The following is a 14,766-nucleotide window of genomic DNA, read 5'->3' as shown; positions in this document are numbered from 1 at the left end:
AATTGTATATATTTTAAAAACATTTGTTGAATTAAAAATATGTATCTATTTTATATTCTAAATTCAATACAGTTTTACTAAAAAAAGCAAAGCTTTGATAAAATGAGTTTTTAAATTTAAAAAATTCAACAACAAGGATTAGACTTAATCTATTAACAAAAAGTGATATATTTAATTTATATATATTTTTAAAATTACATAAAAATTAATATAATAAGTGTAGTTTATTTTTTAAAGTTAGCTAATTAAATATGTAAAGACATAGATAAAAAATTTTGTTTGGTAAAAAAAATATGATTGTTATTTATAAATTTATCTATTTATATGTATTAACATTTATAAATTTATTGTAATTAATTCAAATATTTTAAATGAAATTTGGAGGAGATCTGCATGCATAGCAGCAGGGGTCATCGCTTCTGCAGACAAGACAAGGAGTCATCGCTTCTGGTTCAAAGCGTACATTACACGCAACGCGACGCAACACGGCAAGGGCAGGGCCCCTCCCCCCTCCAATACCTTTATTTTTAGTCCACACACATCGCGGTCGGACCTCACGGACTGGTCGGCCCGCCGGGTTGATACCTGTATTTTTAGTTCACTGAACTGGCGTCCTTGTGGCCTCTTTTGCTTCGCATAGACGATAGTCAGACACGAAAGCTGTTTGTTTTCCGAGCAGGGGAACAATGGCTTCCACCAGCACCCAGTTCCAGGACGGAGCGTCTCTTCCTTCTGGGTCTAGTTCCCGGAAATACGACGTCTTCTTGAGCTTCAGAGGTGAAGACACCCGCAACGGCTTCGTTGACCATCTCTATTCGGCTCTGCATCAGAAGGGTATTTTCACGTTCAAGGATGACCTGAAGCTCGAGAGAGGTGAATCCATTTCTCCGAAGCTCCTGAAAGCCATCGAACAGTCGAGGCTTACCGTCGTTATTTTCTCCGAGAACTACGCTTCTTCCAAGTGGTGCTTGGAGGAACTCGTTCAGATCCTCGAGTGCCAGAAGACGAGGGGACTCACTGTTTTGCCAGTCTTCTATAAAGTAGATCCCTCGGATTTACGGAAACAAAGAGGAAGCGTTGGAGAAGCATTCGCCAGACACGAGCGAGATTCCAGCGAAGAGGAGGAGAAGCAGAAGGTGCAGAGATGGAGGAATGCTCTAAGGGAAGCAGCCAACATTTCTGGGTGGGATTCAGAAAATGGCACAACCCACGGGTAAGTCTTCTTTTATTTGTTTGGTTCGCAAAAAACACAAATTTGATTTGATTGTTTTTTCAAGAAACTTCAGTTGTTATTGGGGCATTGTTGGTCTGGCTTCTATTCCTTGACAGATGAGGACTATGTCCTGCTTTATGATTTTTTCGGTACTTCTTTCCTCATTGATGACGTTTGGACATTTTGCTAATTTATTTCATGTTAGCTTGGAAAAGGGAAAAGAAAGAAGAGCAAAAATGAAGACAAAATTGATCAAAACAATTGGATGTCTAGGTATATATAATATATTTACTCAATTAATATGTTTTCAGTCACCTGCAACGCTTCTTGTGTAATTGTGATGAAAGTGTGATCATATATTTTCTGGTTAATGCTATTATAAAGCTTGCTTCTCCTCAAAGCATCCCATGCATATGCGGCTAGAGAGGACCCAGATGGCCTCTTCATCCTCTTCATCATGTGGCTATGTTCTTATGAGATGTGGTTGGGTTCTTAAACTTATCTTGAATTTTTATTTTTTATTTTTTTCATCTAATGGACAGGCTTGAAGCAAAACTTGTCCGAGAAATCGTCAAAGACATTCTCAATAAACTGGGAGATAAGGATTCAAGCATTCTTGATGATGTTGTTGGATTAGATCCTCGTGTAGCAGAAGTGAAATCACTGTTGGGTTTAGGATTGGATGATTCACGTATAGTGGGGATATGTGGAATGGGTGGTATAGGAAAGACTACTATTGCCAAGGCTGTTTATAACCAAATTCGTTCTCAGTTTGATGGTAGCAGCTACCTTGCAAATGTCAGAGAAACTTCTAAGAAACATGGTTTGGAGTCATTGCAAGAATTGCTTCTCTCTGACATCCTCTTAGACGGTGATATAAAAATAAAAAATCCTGATCGAGGGCTTAGTATGATAATGAACAGGGTACAATACATGAGGGTTCTTGTAGTCCTTGATGATGTGGACCGGTTAAATCAATTGGAAGCTCTTGTTGGAAAGCTTGATTGGTTTGGTTCAGGAAGCAGAATTATAATAACGACCCGAGACACTCATTTACTTGACAATTATGAAGTGGATCATGTGTATAAAGTTAAAGAACTAAATAATGAGGAAGCTGTTAAGCTATTTTGTTGTAAAGCATTTAGGAAAAACCAACCAACAAAGGGTTATGACAGGCTCACAAACAGTGTAGTTCGTTACGCTAAAGGAGTTCCATTAGCTCTCCGAGTTTTGGGCTCTTTTCTCTTTCGCAGAAGCATAATTGAATGGCAAAGTGCAGTTGATAGAATAAGGCAGCAGCCCAATGCAGAAATTCAGGAAGTGCTCAAATTAAGCTATGACGGACTGAGCAATGAAGAGAAGGAAATTTTTCTTGACATTGCATGCTTCTTTAAAGGGGAGAGCAAAGATTACATAATAGATATACTGGATGCTTGTGGCTTCTGCACTCGTATTGGAATACGTATTCTTGTGGATAAGTCGCTTATAACAATATTGAACAACAAAATAGATATGCATGATCTCATACAAGAAATGGGTTGGCATATTGTTAATGAAGAATCCCCAAAAGAGCCTGGTAGAAGAAGCAGATTGTGGTATCATAGTGACATCCACCATGTTCTCGAAAAAAATACAGTAAGTGCTCTCTTGAAATGTGTTGAATTCTTAATGACCTTCTCATATATTAGCCTAAGCTTGTAGAGAGAAAGTATCTTTATCGTTCATGTTGTTATTTTTACTCTGAATAGAATGAAAGGGAAATAGAACACTTTGGAAAACATTCACTTCATTTGACAAGTGGCATCTATGTTTAATGTCTTACCCTTTCCTCTTGTTTGTTAGGGGACAGAAGCAATTGAGGGCATAATTTTGGCTTCTTCTCAAACTAAAGAAATGTCCTTGAGTCCTAGTACATTCTCAAAAATGAGCAAATTACGACTCCTCAAGGTTCATAATATTCAGCTTTCTCATGGTCTTGACTACCTCTCAAATGAGTTAAGCCTTCTTGATTGGCATGGATACCCTTTAAAATTAATGCCATCAAGTTTTCAACCGAATAGGCTTGTTGAACTAAAAATGCGTTATAGTTGCCTGCAACAGCTATGGAAGGAAACAATGGTATGGCTAAAATAGTTTTATGCGTGGCTTTTCTCTTTAACTACATATGGTTGTGTTGTTGAAATCCAATTTATCCTAATAAGCTTTATTTGGTGCTATTTATGACAGTCCCTAGAGAAGTTGAAATACATTGACCTCAGTTATTCGTTATACATAACCAAGACCCCAGATTTCACACAGGTGGTAAATCTTGAGAAACTGATTCTTGAAGGTTGTATGAACCTGGTTGAGATTGGCCCATCCATCGGAGCCATCAAACAACTTGCTTTCTTAAATTTAAAGGATTGCAAATCTCTTAAGGTTCTTCCTGCAAGCAGTTGGTTGAAATCCCTTCAAAATCTTGTTCTTTCCGGTTGCTCAAAACTCAAAAATATTTCTCAAGTCCTAGCATGTACAAAATGCTTAATTGAGCTTTATTTGGATGGGACATGTATCATGGAACTGCCAGTTGAACATCTCAACAATCTTGTCTGTCTTAGTCTACGGGACTGCAAAAAACTTACAAGTCTTCCAAGTGGCATTTGTGGGTTGAAATTTCTCAGAACATTGATTCTTTCTGGCTGCTCAAACCTTAACAAATTGCCTCAGAATTTGGGAGAACTGGAAAGCTTGGAGGAGCTTCGTGCTGATTTGACTGCTATTAAACAGACACCATCATCCATTATATTCTTGAGGAACCTTAAATTTTTGTCATTTCGTGGATGCAAGGGAGAAACATCTACACTATGGAATTCTATGTTTTCTACATTTCTATTTCCAAGAAAATGTCAAGATCCCATTGGTTTGGTGCTACCTCCTTTATCGGGTTTATGCTCATTGAAAGAACTAGATCTTAGTGATTGCAACATTTCAGAAGGATTTCTCCCAAATGACCTAGGCTGTTTGTCCTCATTGGAAGATTTAAAGCTTAGTGGTAACAGTTTTATGAGTTTTTCAGCAAGCATCAGTGGTCTTTCCAGACTTATTTCCCTTGAGTTGTTGGATTGCAAAAAGCTTAAAACATTGCCCGAGCTCCCATCAAATATTGTTTACATTAATGCTAGTGGTTGCACATCATTGGAAAGATTACCCAATCTTACTACTGCTTGTCAAAAGCTTCAGGAGTTCACATTGAGTAATTGCCATATGCTAGCAAAGAATCAGCCGAGCAACAACCACCTTGCCCTTGAACATTTCCGAAGTCAGCTTGAGGTTTCTCTCTCCCTCTTCCCCTCCCCCCCTTCTCTCTCTCTCTCTCTCTCTCTCTCTCTCTAATGTCCTTGTGGGTGGGCTGCAGGGTTTTGCTACTTCAAGGTTTGAAGAATTCACCGTTGTTGTTCCTGGAAGAGAGGTTCCTAGGTGCTTCAGCTATCAAAATAATATGGGAGATACTATCCGAATCCCACTGATGCCAGATTGGTATGTGAAGCTCAAGGGTTTTGTTGTATGCGCTGTTTTTGAAGCAAAAGCTCCAACTCATGCGAAAGGCCGTGTGGATTACTTTTGGATGTCCAATGATGTTACAGTCATGTCCATATCCAATGCATTCGGCTTCTACTCCGGGGGTCGTCGATACTTGGATTCAGATCACTTGTTCCTGCAGTACATCCCGCTTCAATCACTTCCCTCTGAAGAGTTGAATGATCAGTTCCATGCTTGGACCGAATTCATCGCTTATTTTAGCAGTAATACCCCTAAAATACTTGCACCAGTAAAATGCGCTGCTTATCTTTTATATGAGAAAGACATGGAATGGATCGGTCCAAGAAGTATCCAACAAGCCGACTCTGAGCCATCTGTTGCGTCAACTGAAGTGATGCAAGACGATGCTGTGCCGAGAAAGAAGAGATGCCGCGTGAGTGACTACAATGAGGTGGACACCGGAGGAAGTGGTGGCTCCGACGAGCAACAGTACCATAAACGACTGAGAGGGGCTGCTACCCAGATGCCTCCGTAGCAGCATTAGATCAGTGCAAATCAGACCCACCCTCCATAAAAGCAAAGGAAATGTCGTTCTTCTGATGCTGTGCTTAGCTGCCCGGCATGCTTTACCACTCTATGTCTGGAGTGCCAAAGGTATGCCATTGGGTCTTCACACCATAACTTGTGTGTATTTTTTGGCGATTTAGATATGGCATGTGTGAGATGACTGAGCTATGTTTCTCTGATTATATTTGTATGGAGATATTTTAGGGATGGCAACGGATTGGATATACCTTCCCCCTTACTTGTATCCAGATCCCCTTCCTAATGCCAATATCCGTGTATAGTCCTCCATCCCCATATCCGTCAGGCAATGGGTAGGGATGTAAATGGGTTGCCCCCAACTAACCTCATTTACATACTTGTTTTAATAAATACTCAAATAAGCTTTATGCCTAGATCCCCCAATTATGAATTTTCATACTTGTTTTAGTTGTAGGGGCCCCATTTACATTCCTAGTAATAGATATCCATCGGATACCCATACCTGTTTAATTTAAATTTAAAAAATATATTTATTCAAGTTTATATCAAATTTTCAATCGAAATTTAACTCATATGATATAACAAAGAAATAAAATTATATATATAAAAAACCCATAGGGTGCTCATTAGCTTAATTCCTTTATATTTTCTACTACTTCCAACATCTCCTTTATTCATAGAAATAGGCACTAAAGATTAGTATCTCAAATAGCGGTGCCATTTCAACCGACATTGGTTAGCCATTCCTTCTACAGTCCAAGCTGTTTTGCTGCACACTTTTTCCTTAAAAATGACTTTCTTTTTCCCTTTTAAATCTCACCACCTAATTTTTGGGCTTTCTTTTGAATATTTTTATCATCCATTTTTTTATATGGATACGATGAGGTGTGAAAGATATTTTTATCATTTATGATGCATTATGTAATTCATGATATATAACCCATAAAGTACCTATAACATGGTCGTTCATCAAATCATTGCTCAGCGCTTCCGCTAAAGGTTTTTTTAATCATAAATAATAATTCGACATTTCCAAGGGAGAAATTTAACCCTATAGATAATGGCCCCCGCTCTCAGTAACATTTTGCTGGAATTCTGCTCCACCTGTCATAGTTTGGATGGTATATGTCTGAAGGTCCATTAAAAATAGGCCCTGTAAACTCTCTCTACCTGCTGAAGACTTTTTAAGAATTTTTGGGTCAGGGTCAATGTTGGAATTGGCTTGCTCTTTTTTTTTTTTTAATTTGAGTGAGCCAAAAATGATTGTTGATTGTGTGATTATTAGTAGACCTCCATTTTCTGTGCAGTTTATTAGACCGCATAAACTGTATTGCTGTCATCTACAGTTATTCTTGAAACCGTACTTCTGTCTTGTTTCCAACTCATCCAGCGGATCTTGTAGGGATGAAAAATGTTTGACCCGGTACAGAGCAGTTTTTGTCACCAACTGCAAGATCAAAAGGTGAAGCATCTGGGGTAAGGAAGAACCTAAAACGAAAGAGAGGCATGAAAGGGAGAGGATCTAGTCGCAATGAGGCAGCTCCTGGAGATGGTGAAACATTCAAGCCAGTGTGTTGCGCTGTTCGTTCGACAGAGGTTGGAGTATAATCGACGAAGAAGAGGTCTACCATTTCTTCGATGTTCTTCCAAGCGGATGCTGATTTCTCCAGTTGATGAAACAAATCACCTACATAACATTTCCTCAAGATAGTGTTATCAAAACTTGGTATTTATTTACTCAAGAAAGTATAGCAACAACATATCAAAGTCTTCATCTCATTATGTAAGGTTCACTACATAAATTCTACCCCGCTAGTCATTCTTTTTATAGCTTTACTAGTCATTCTATTTATATGCAGTGGCAGTGGCTGGGAAGCCTCTTTGCCCTTTTTACTGCTGGCTCTCGATGCTGCTGTTGCCACTGTCATTGAATTCTCAATTGATCAAGTAGCAGACTGTAGATGGTCCTTATCCTCGGTGAAAATCAAGCCCGTTTTCTCAATCCATCCGGGATTCTTTTCAAATTGGTAGTTTTGATTTGAATATGGGTAATTTGCAGAGGGGATTCAAATCTGATGGGGCATTAAATCATGGGCCTGTGGGGCCGAATAGTGATGCATAATGGTGATGGGGCTAAATCGAGTGGCTGCTGGTACTGTGGGCTTCTTAAAGCCCAGCCCGCATTCAAAGGATATGGGTGGGCAAGAAGGGGCCCAGCAGCCTATTGGGCTCCATCTAAGGGAGTTGGGCCACGTGGATTTAGGCATTAAAGTTGGATATGGGCTGGACGCAGATGCTAGGGACGTTCCTGTTCCTGTTCCTGTTCGGCCGAATGAGGATGTGGGGCAGCATGTGCAAGGGAGGCGGCCTACTGATAATAATAAAGTATCTTGGGATGGGTCGGTTGGATGTAATAGCCATAGGATGCCTAGAAAATTATCGTATTACCAGCCGAAAAATCGTCCGCTAATGAACCCATAGTGCGTTATTCAAAGGATGTTGTTAATGAAAGCGTGAAGTATTGGCGTAAGACATTAGTTGGATACTTGTTAAAAAACGTCTCCCATTCCAAGTGGAGCAGTCTATTGCGCAGAGGATGTGACAGCAATTTGGCCTAATTGAGGTTCTATGCTATAACTCTGGATGTTTTTTTATTTTATTTCGATAATGAAATAAATATGGTGAAAGTCTTTGATGGTGGGCCTTGGTATTTGGCGCTGCACTCATTGATTTTAAAAATCTGAGAGGTGGGTATCGATTTATCTAGAGAAAAAGCCTACTCATCGTTGTCTAGGTCAAGATATTTAATATTCCCTAAGAGGGTATCGCCACTATTGCTAGTGCTTTGGGGTGTTCGATTCATTCGAATTTCACGACCGATGATCGCTCTAGAATGGGTTTTGCTCGAGTTTGTATTGAGATAGATGTCTTTTTTTTCTTTTCCAAGTTTGTTACTTTGAAGCAGGGCTTGGATGAAGGGTTAGGGGAGCCTAAATTCTTGAGGATGTCGGTGAGGTATTAATGGGTTCCCTAGAGGTGTAGTTAGTGTAGGGTTTTTGGAGACTCCCTTGATTGATGCCCTCGGAATCCTGATAAGGCAAGTTAGTATCCAGCTAAGGGTCTGGTGATGAAGGGAGGGAATGATAGTGAGAAGATTCATGGAAGGGCTAAGCCAAGTGGGTATTTGATCAAGATTATTGAGCAAGTGAATGCAGCTTGTCATAGTGCTTCGAGAAGTGCAAGTGATCTAGTGGCAGCATGTTTTGGTCCCATGTTAGAGGAAGATATGGATATCCCATTTTATGGGGAAGAGTATTATCCGATGGATATGGGGTTTGTGGCTGAGCAGGATATGGTGGGTGAGGAGTCATCTATGCGAGTCCATGATGCAGAGGGTGATGTTCAATCTTCTCGATCAAAGGATTCGGGCTTTAACTACGTTTTGGTTAAGTCCAAGTCCTAGAAGAAGCGTGAGAGAAATATGAAGAATGCATTTGCTAAAGTTAATCAGGTTACTAGTGCCAATCGGTTTGTGATTACAGATCTGACTTAAGTTAGATTTTGTTCTTGGTGTGTTTTGGGTCCAATGCCTTTTTTATTTTGGTTTCCCTTTTTTCTTAAAGGCATGTCTTTCTTTTGATTGTTTGGTCTGGGGTATGCATTGTCTGTGGTTGTAAGATCTCTCTTTCTCTATGAATATAATCTTTACTTATTAAAAAAAAATATCATTAGGATATCAAGGGACTTATTCATATTACACTTGAAGAACTATGAATGAAGATACGATCATTTAAATAACATGTAAGACTATCATTTAGGACAACCACATATACTAGATGCTATCTAAATCTAGTATGAGGACATTAACACTAATAATGATCTCCAACACCTGGAGACGAGGACTAGCAAGAATCGGAAAAAAAAAAAAAAAAAAAAATTATCAACTCATAATCCTTCCTTAGTATTAGATTGGTACCTTCATGTGAGGTGTTAATGCATGAGCACATTGTCTGTAACATCCCGCATTGAGTGATAGGAAGGATCGGAATAACTTACCCTGATGAGCCTATACGAACTTCCCAGGGGTCACCCATCATTGAGCTTCCCCAGCTCAAGCACACTTAACTCGGGGGTTCCTTGTCCACATTCAGCCCAAAAGATATCTAGCTAATGTTATTTCTTTCCTTACTTATTCTTGATATATACTACCATTTTTTGGGCTCTCAAGGTATTATATTCTCTCCCCTTGAGCATATAACGTCCTCATCATGCGATCTTACAACCAGTCCCAGATCTCCCCCATTTGTATGGCCGATATGGGATTCGCCTAAGGTGCCTACACGCACCCCCCTTAGGGACTCAGTGTCCTCGTTGAGGTTTACCCCACCACCGCGCTCAGAGGCTCATGGGTCAGTTCTGATACTAAAATTGTAAGGGCCCACTCTCAAATATTCCTACTAGCATAGGATATTCTAAAGAAGGTCATCACAGAGATGATATAGAACAAACCATAATAAAACAAGCAACCGAATTCACTACTAGTAGCGAAAACTAAATTAAGGTTCAATTACACTTTCAAAATCTCATGAGTTTGGGGCTCGAAAGCCATACAAAATAATTAAGAGGCTCTAATGTTAACTAACAAAATAACAATCATTTCATCTCAAGCCTCACCAAATGCTAAACAGAATCTTCAAGTTAGAACGCGTTTTCGTACACCACTATCCCTAGACCTTAGTCCCAGTAGACTCGCCCCTGATGATGCCTTTCCTTTTACCTGGAATAGCAAGAAAGATCAAGTGAGCCACAAGGCTCAGCAAGTTCGAGAAGTAATGAATAGAGAACAAGAATCAATAATATGATGACACCAAAAAGAGTAATCAAGAACTCGACAGTTTTATACAAAATTCATAATTTATGACTTTATCAATTTCAATTTAAATGTATCATGTCATCATATATTACTATGCAAATGTGCATATAAAATTAAGTGTCAGAATTAAATCTCGTAGGCTTGCAAGCCATTAATCCACACATGCCAAAGTGCATTCATGTAAATAAAAATTTATAAATAATATGAAGTCAACCTGTCGAGCTATGGCCACTTTGTCCTGCGCCAGGTGCTCTAGGGTACTGTTCCCTCCGCGCAAAATAATAGGTGCACAAAATTTAATAATAATAGTATATATATATATATATATATATCATATTCTGACATGCCATTTATGAAATCACGCAAGGTTACCAACTGTGATGTCATGCTCTCAAATGCATAAATAAGTATCCACATGGTTTAATACCATATATTGATGACAAATATATCTCCACAAAAAGTCTCAAATTTATGATTAGAATTTCTATGCAACTAAAAGAACCATATCAAGCACATTAGTTCTATTGATTTTTACACACAATGACATTTAATTTATTGGCCATATTCTAATGGGGAAATTCTATTTGTAACCATCATTTTTGCTCTCCATAACCCACTTTTAATATCTCTAAAATATCCTCAGATGAAAACTCATATTTACCCTTCATTTAAATTATTTACGATCAATCATTCACCATTACTCCTCAAGCGCGTGCACCCACTTCTTCACCCACCATCGCCGCAGTCATTTTATTCTATTATTCAAATAGCAACAATTATAGTAGATCGATATAAGACAGTAGAAAATTATTAATATTTTTAAAAATTAAAATAATTTCTCAATATTATCAAATAACATGCATCTATATAATTTATTTTTAAAAATAACATAATTTATAACATCAATCACTAGTTAAATCACATAATTTACCTACACTACAGATGAATTAAATCACATAATTTACATGCACGACAAAAGAATTAAAAAAATAAGATTAATTAAAAAATAAAAAATATCTTTCAGGGGTGCCTTCAAGCCCCGAATCCTAAGGTTCGGGACTTGGGAAATGCCCCGAACCTTGGGGTTCTGGCAATTTGGAGTTCCCCGAATCTCTGAGTTCGGGACATCCCCCAGCCCCCGAACCCCGGGGTTCGAGGCATCCCTCAACCTCTGAACTCCAAAATTGTCCGAAGCCCCGAACCCTAAAGTTCGGGAGCTGGGGGATGTCCCGAACCTTGGGATTCGGGCAATTTAAGGTTCCCCAAATCTCGAGATTCGAGGTATCTCCTAACCCCCGAACCCCGTTGTTCGGGGCATCCCTCAACTCCCGAACCTCAAAATTCGGGAAGTTCATACAACTCCAAATTTATAAATTCGGAGAATATGAATTCTCCCGAATGTTGAGATTCGGGAGAATTCAATTCTCCTGAACCTCAGGTTCAGGAGAATATATATATATATTTTTATATATTATAATATATATAATAGTTTATATAATATAATTATGTATAATTATAACTATATTAATAGTTTATGTAATATAATTATGTATAATTATAACTATATATATTATATATATAATATATATATAATTATAATATGTATGTATATATATAATAAAATTTTAATTTTTTTATAAAATAAAATTATAATATATATAATTATAATATTACAAATACTGTGAGAATGATTTCATATTATATAGTCATACATATATATTACATATATATATATTATGTTTTTTTTGAATTCATTGATTTAATTCATTCATAGTATGTAAATTATGTTATTGAACTAGTAATTGATATTATAAATTATATTATTTTTAAATATAAATTATATAGATGTATGTTATTTGATAATATTAAAAAATTATTTTAATTTTTAAAAATATTAATAATTTTCTAATATCTTATATCTATTTAGCTATAGCTGCTGTTATTTGAATAATATAGTGGATTTGCTGCGCGTGGAGATATCTTTTGAGGGATGGGTGTTTGGAGGGTATATTTGAAATATGGATGGTTGCAAAAAGAAATCACTCTGGTTGTAAATAGTAAAAATTAAAATTTTACTTTACGCTGGTTACGAAGAGTAAAAATTATGGTTGCAAATAGAATTTCCTATTCTAATGACTATTTAAAAAAAGGCAAGAAAAATTTTAATATGAATTCTCATAAATTTGGGTATATTTAAAAAAAATTATTTAAATAGATAAATTATGCCTGTGGCAATATACAATGGATGTGTGGGTGTTAAACATATATATATATATATATTATTTATTTGGGTGCCTTTAATTTTACAGTAGGTGCGTGAATGTGTTTACATATATATATATATATATTATTTACTTGGGTGCTTCAACTAATTATAAGGGCTTCCAAATATGAATAGGGCTGGGCATGCGAACTCAGTGCGCGTGCATATATATATATATAGGGTCTTCCAAATGTGAACAGGGGCTCGGCATGCGAACTGGATATAGGTAATTATATATATATATATGACTGATCAAATATGCACAGTGGGTCTTGCGATGAATTATATATGTACATATATTTAGAGGGTCACGGTGGTTCGCTGATTCAGGGGCACCGAACAGGGTGAGGATATACGTATATATGTAAGTGGGTCTTAGGTTTGGCTGGCTACAACAGGGGACCCAAATGGCTGAAAGTGTATATATATATAAATATATATAAGTGTTGCTGAAACAACAATGAAGCTGTTCATTTATATATATATATATATATATATGGGTTTACTTGACTGAAACAGGGAAGTCATTTCTATTCGTATATATATATAAATGGGTTTTGCTTGGAACAGGGCATTTATGGCCGAACGTGCATATGTATATATATATATATATATGTAAGATTCAAAAAGGCATGGGAGAATATATAAATGGAGTAAGTTGGGTCTTATATTCGGATGGGTTCAGCGAGCTTGTGGCTATGGCATCAACTGACCAGCTTATAAAGATACGGAAATGAGCAAATCCTCGTATCTTCATCTACCCGAAAAAATGCCATTCACAAAAGGAAAACTCAGGGTGAAACGAGACCCTATTGAAGACCACAACAAGACCCAAAACCAACTAGAACGTTGCAACACAATGTTTCAGAATGAATAAACATATTGATACGTATATATATATATATAGTGAGTTTGGAACAGAGGTTAACAATGGAGATTAATAATTTGGAAAAATAGTGTAATAAAACTTGCAACAACGCATTAATAGAGACATTAATAACTCAAACAGTACTATTATGAATAGAGAAACTTGATTGATGAAGATGCTAGCAAGAGAAGCTCCATCAACGCATATGGAAGGCAGGAACAAGTTGAATAGAAATAAGAAGGGAAAGTGAAGTATAAGAAGACGCAAATGGAAGGTAGCAACAAGTTGAACAGAAATGAAAGGTGAAGGTGAAGTATAAGAAGACGTTGAGGAGGTGGGGAAAGAAATGGAACAAGGAGAAAAGGAAGGGTGATTTGCACTAAAATTAAGAAATCTTTACACACAGAAAGGTTGTGCAGATTGCACGCTAATTTCAAAATTTTACCAACATGCCTTTCTTCTCATGTAACAGACAAAAATATTTAGGGACTTTATTAACAAATGCTAACTTAATTTATTTTCTTTTTTTTTTTATTTATTATTATCTTTATTACACCACCAATTTCATTATTTTCAATTTATTTATCACCATGGGCCTAAACCCAAGCCACATAAACTCCATATATATATATATATATATATATCAAGCCCACTAGGCTTAATTTCCAACTCGGGTCAAATCTATGACCTCGTTAACTAATTAATTGTGACCTATTATATTATTTCTAAATTCCAAAAAAAATTAGACCCACACACTTATCTTCCGATTACATGAACCATAAAATAAATTATAAAATCAAAAAAATATTTTTTTTTGCCAACAAAATAGTTTATCGACACAAATTAAAGTACGATGTCCTAATTTAAAATGCCATTAAGTAACATTAAGTGCTAAAACACCTAGATCAAAGTTAGGGTCGTTATAGTTTCTCCCCCTTTTAAAGAATTTGATCCCCAAATTTGCACCTGGTCATGCGAAAAGCTAAGGGAAAAGACATCTCATCTCATCCACACGCTCCCAAGTGGCCTCGTCTGAGGAATGGCGCTGCCACTAAACTTTCACAACAGGAATCGACCAGTTCCGTAGCACCCTCTCTTTCTGTTCCAAAATACCGATAGGTCTTTCCTCATATGTGGCATCTTCCTCGACTTCTATAGCCTAATACTCAATGACATGTTGGGGGTTTGGCACGTACTTCCTCAACATCGACACATGAAAGACGTTATATACACTAGATAACTGTGGTGGTAAGGGCAACCTATAAGCCAAAGAGCCAACCCGCTCTAGAATCTCAAAAGGTCCAATATAACTGGGACTAAGCTTCCTTGACACACCAAATCTGTGCACACCCTTCATGGGCATCACCCTCAGCCACACATGATCCCCAATAGAGAACTCTAAATCTCGCCGTCTATTATCCACATAACTCTTTTGTCGATCCTGTGCTGCCTTCATTCTTGCCCGGATAATTCGAATCTTCTCT

General features: G+C 37.3%; 1 protein-coding gene across 4 annotated transcripts; it reads left to right on the top strand.

The window, feature by feature from the left end:
• Positions 1-549: 549 nt before the first annotated feature.
• Positions 550-12,633, top strand: LOC127806647 (TMV resistance protein N-like). 4 transcript variants are annotated; one of them, XM_052344062.1, is made up of 7 exons: positions 550-1,213; positions 1,756-2,848; positions 3,056-3,331; positions 3,440-4,522; positions 4,608-5,386; positions 6,681-7,061; positions 12,615-12,633. In XM_052344062.1, exons 1-5 carry the CDS (start codon positions 687-689, stop codon positions 5,265-5,267), a joined length of 3,639 nt encoding a protein of 1,212 aa, XP_052200022.1. In that variant the 5' UTR covers positions 550-686; the 3' UTR covers positions 5,268-5,386; positions 6,681-7,061; positions 12,615-12,633. The 4 variants fall into 4 exon arrangements, with proteins under 4 accessions (XP_052200022.1, XP_052200021.1, XP_052200020.1 ...); XM_052344061.1 differs by lacking the exon at positions 12,615-12,633 and adding an exon at positions 7,138-7,171; XM_052344063.1 differs by lacking the exon at positions 12,615-12,633 and adding an exon at positions 1,419-1,486 and having other exon boundaries at positions 1,008-1,213; positions 6,681-7,171.
• Positions 12,634-14,766: the final 2,133 nt, after the last annotated feature.

The sequence above is a fragment of the Diospyros lotus genome, chromosome 7, assembly GCF_014633365.1.
Source record: "Diospyros lotus cultivar Yz01 chromosome 7, ASM1463336v1, whole genome shotgun sequence".
Classification (NCBI taxonomy): Eukaryota; Viridiplantae; Streptophyta; class Magnoliopsida; order Ericales; family Ebenaceae; genus Diospyros; species Diospyros lotus.
Note: the sequence above shows the minus strand (reverse complement) of the source record. Positions and strands in the feature narration are given on the sequence as shown.

Bases quoted from the DNA above. Each gene is read 5' to 3' on its own strand.
- LOC127806647 (XM_052344062.1), top strand. From the start codon at position 687: ATGGCTTCCACCAGCACCCAGTTCCAGGACGGAGCGTCTCTTCCTTCT. The intron at 2,849-3,055 runs GTAAGTGCTCTC...CTTGTTTGTTAG, and splicing joins ATGTTCTCGAAAAAAATACA to GGGACAGAAGCAATTGAGGG. The intron at 4,523-4,607 runs GTTTCTCTCTCC...GGTGGGCTGCAG, and splicing joins ATTTCCGAAGTCAGCTTGAG to GGTTTTGCTACTTCAAGGTT.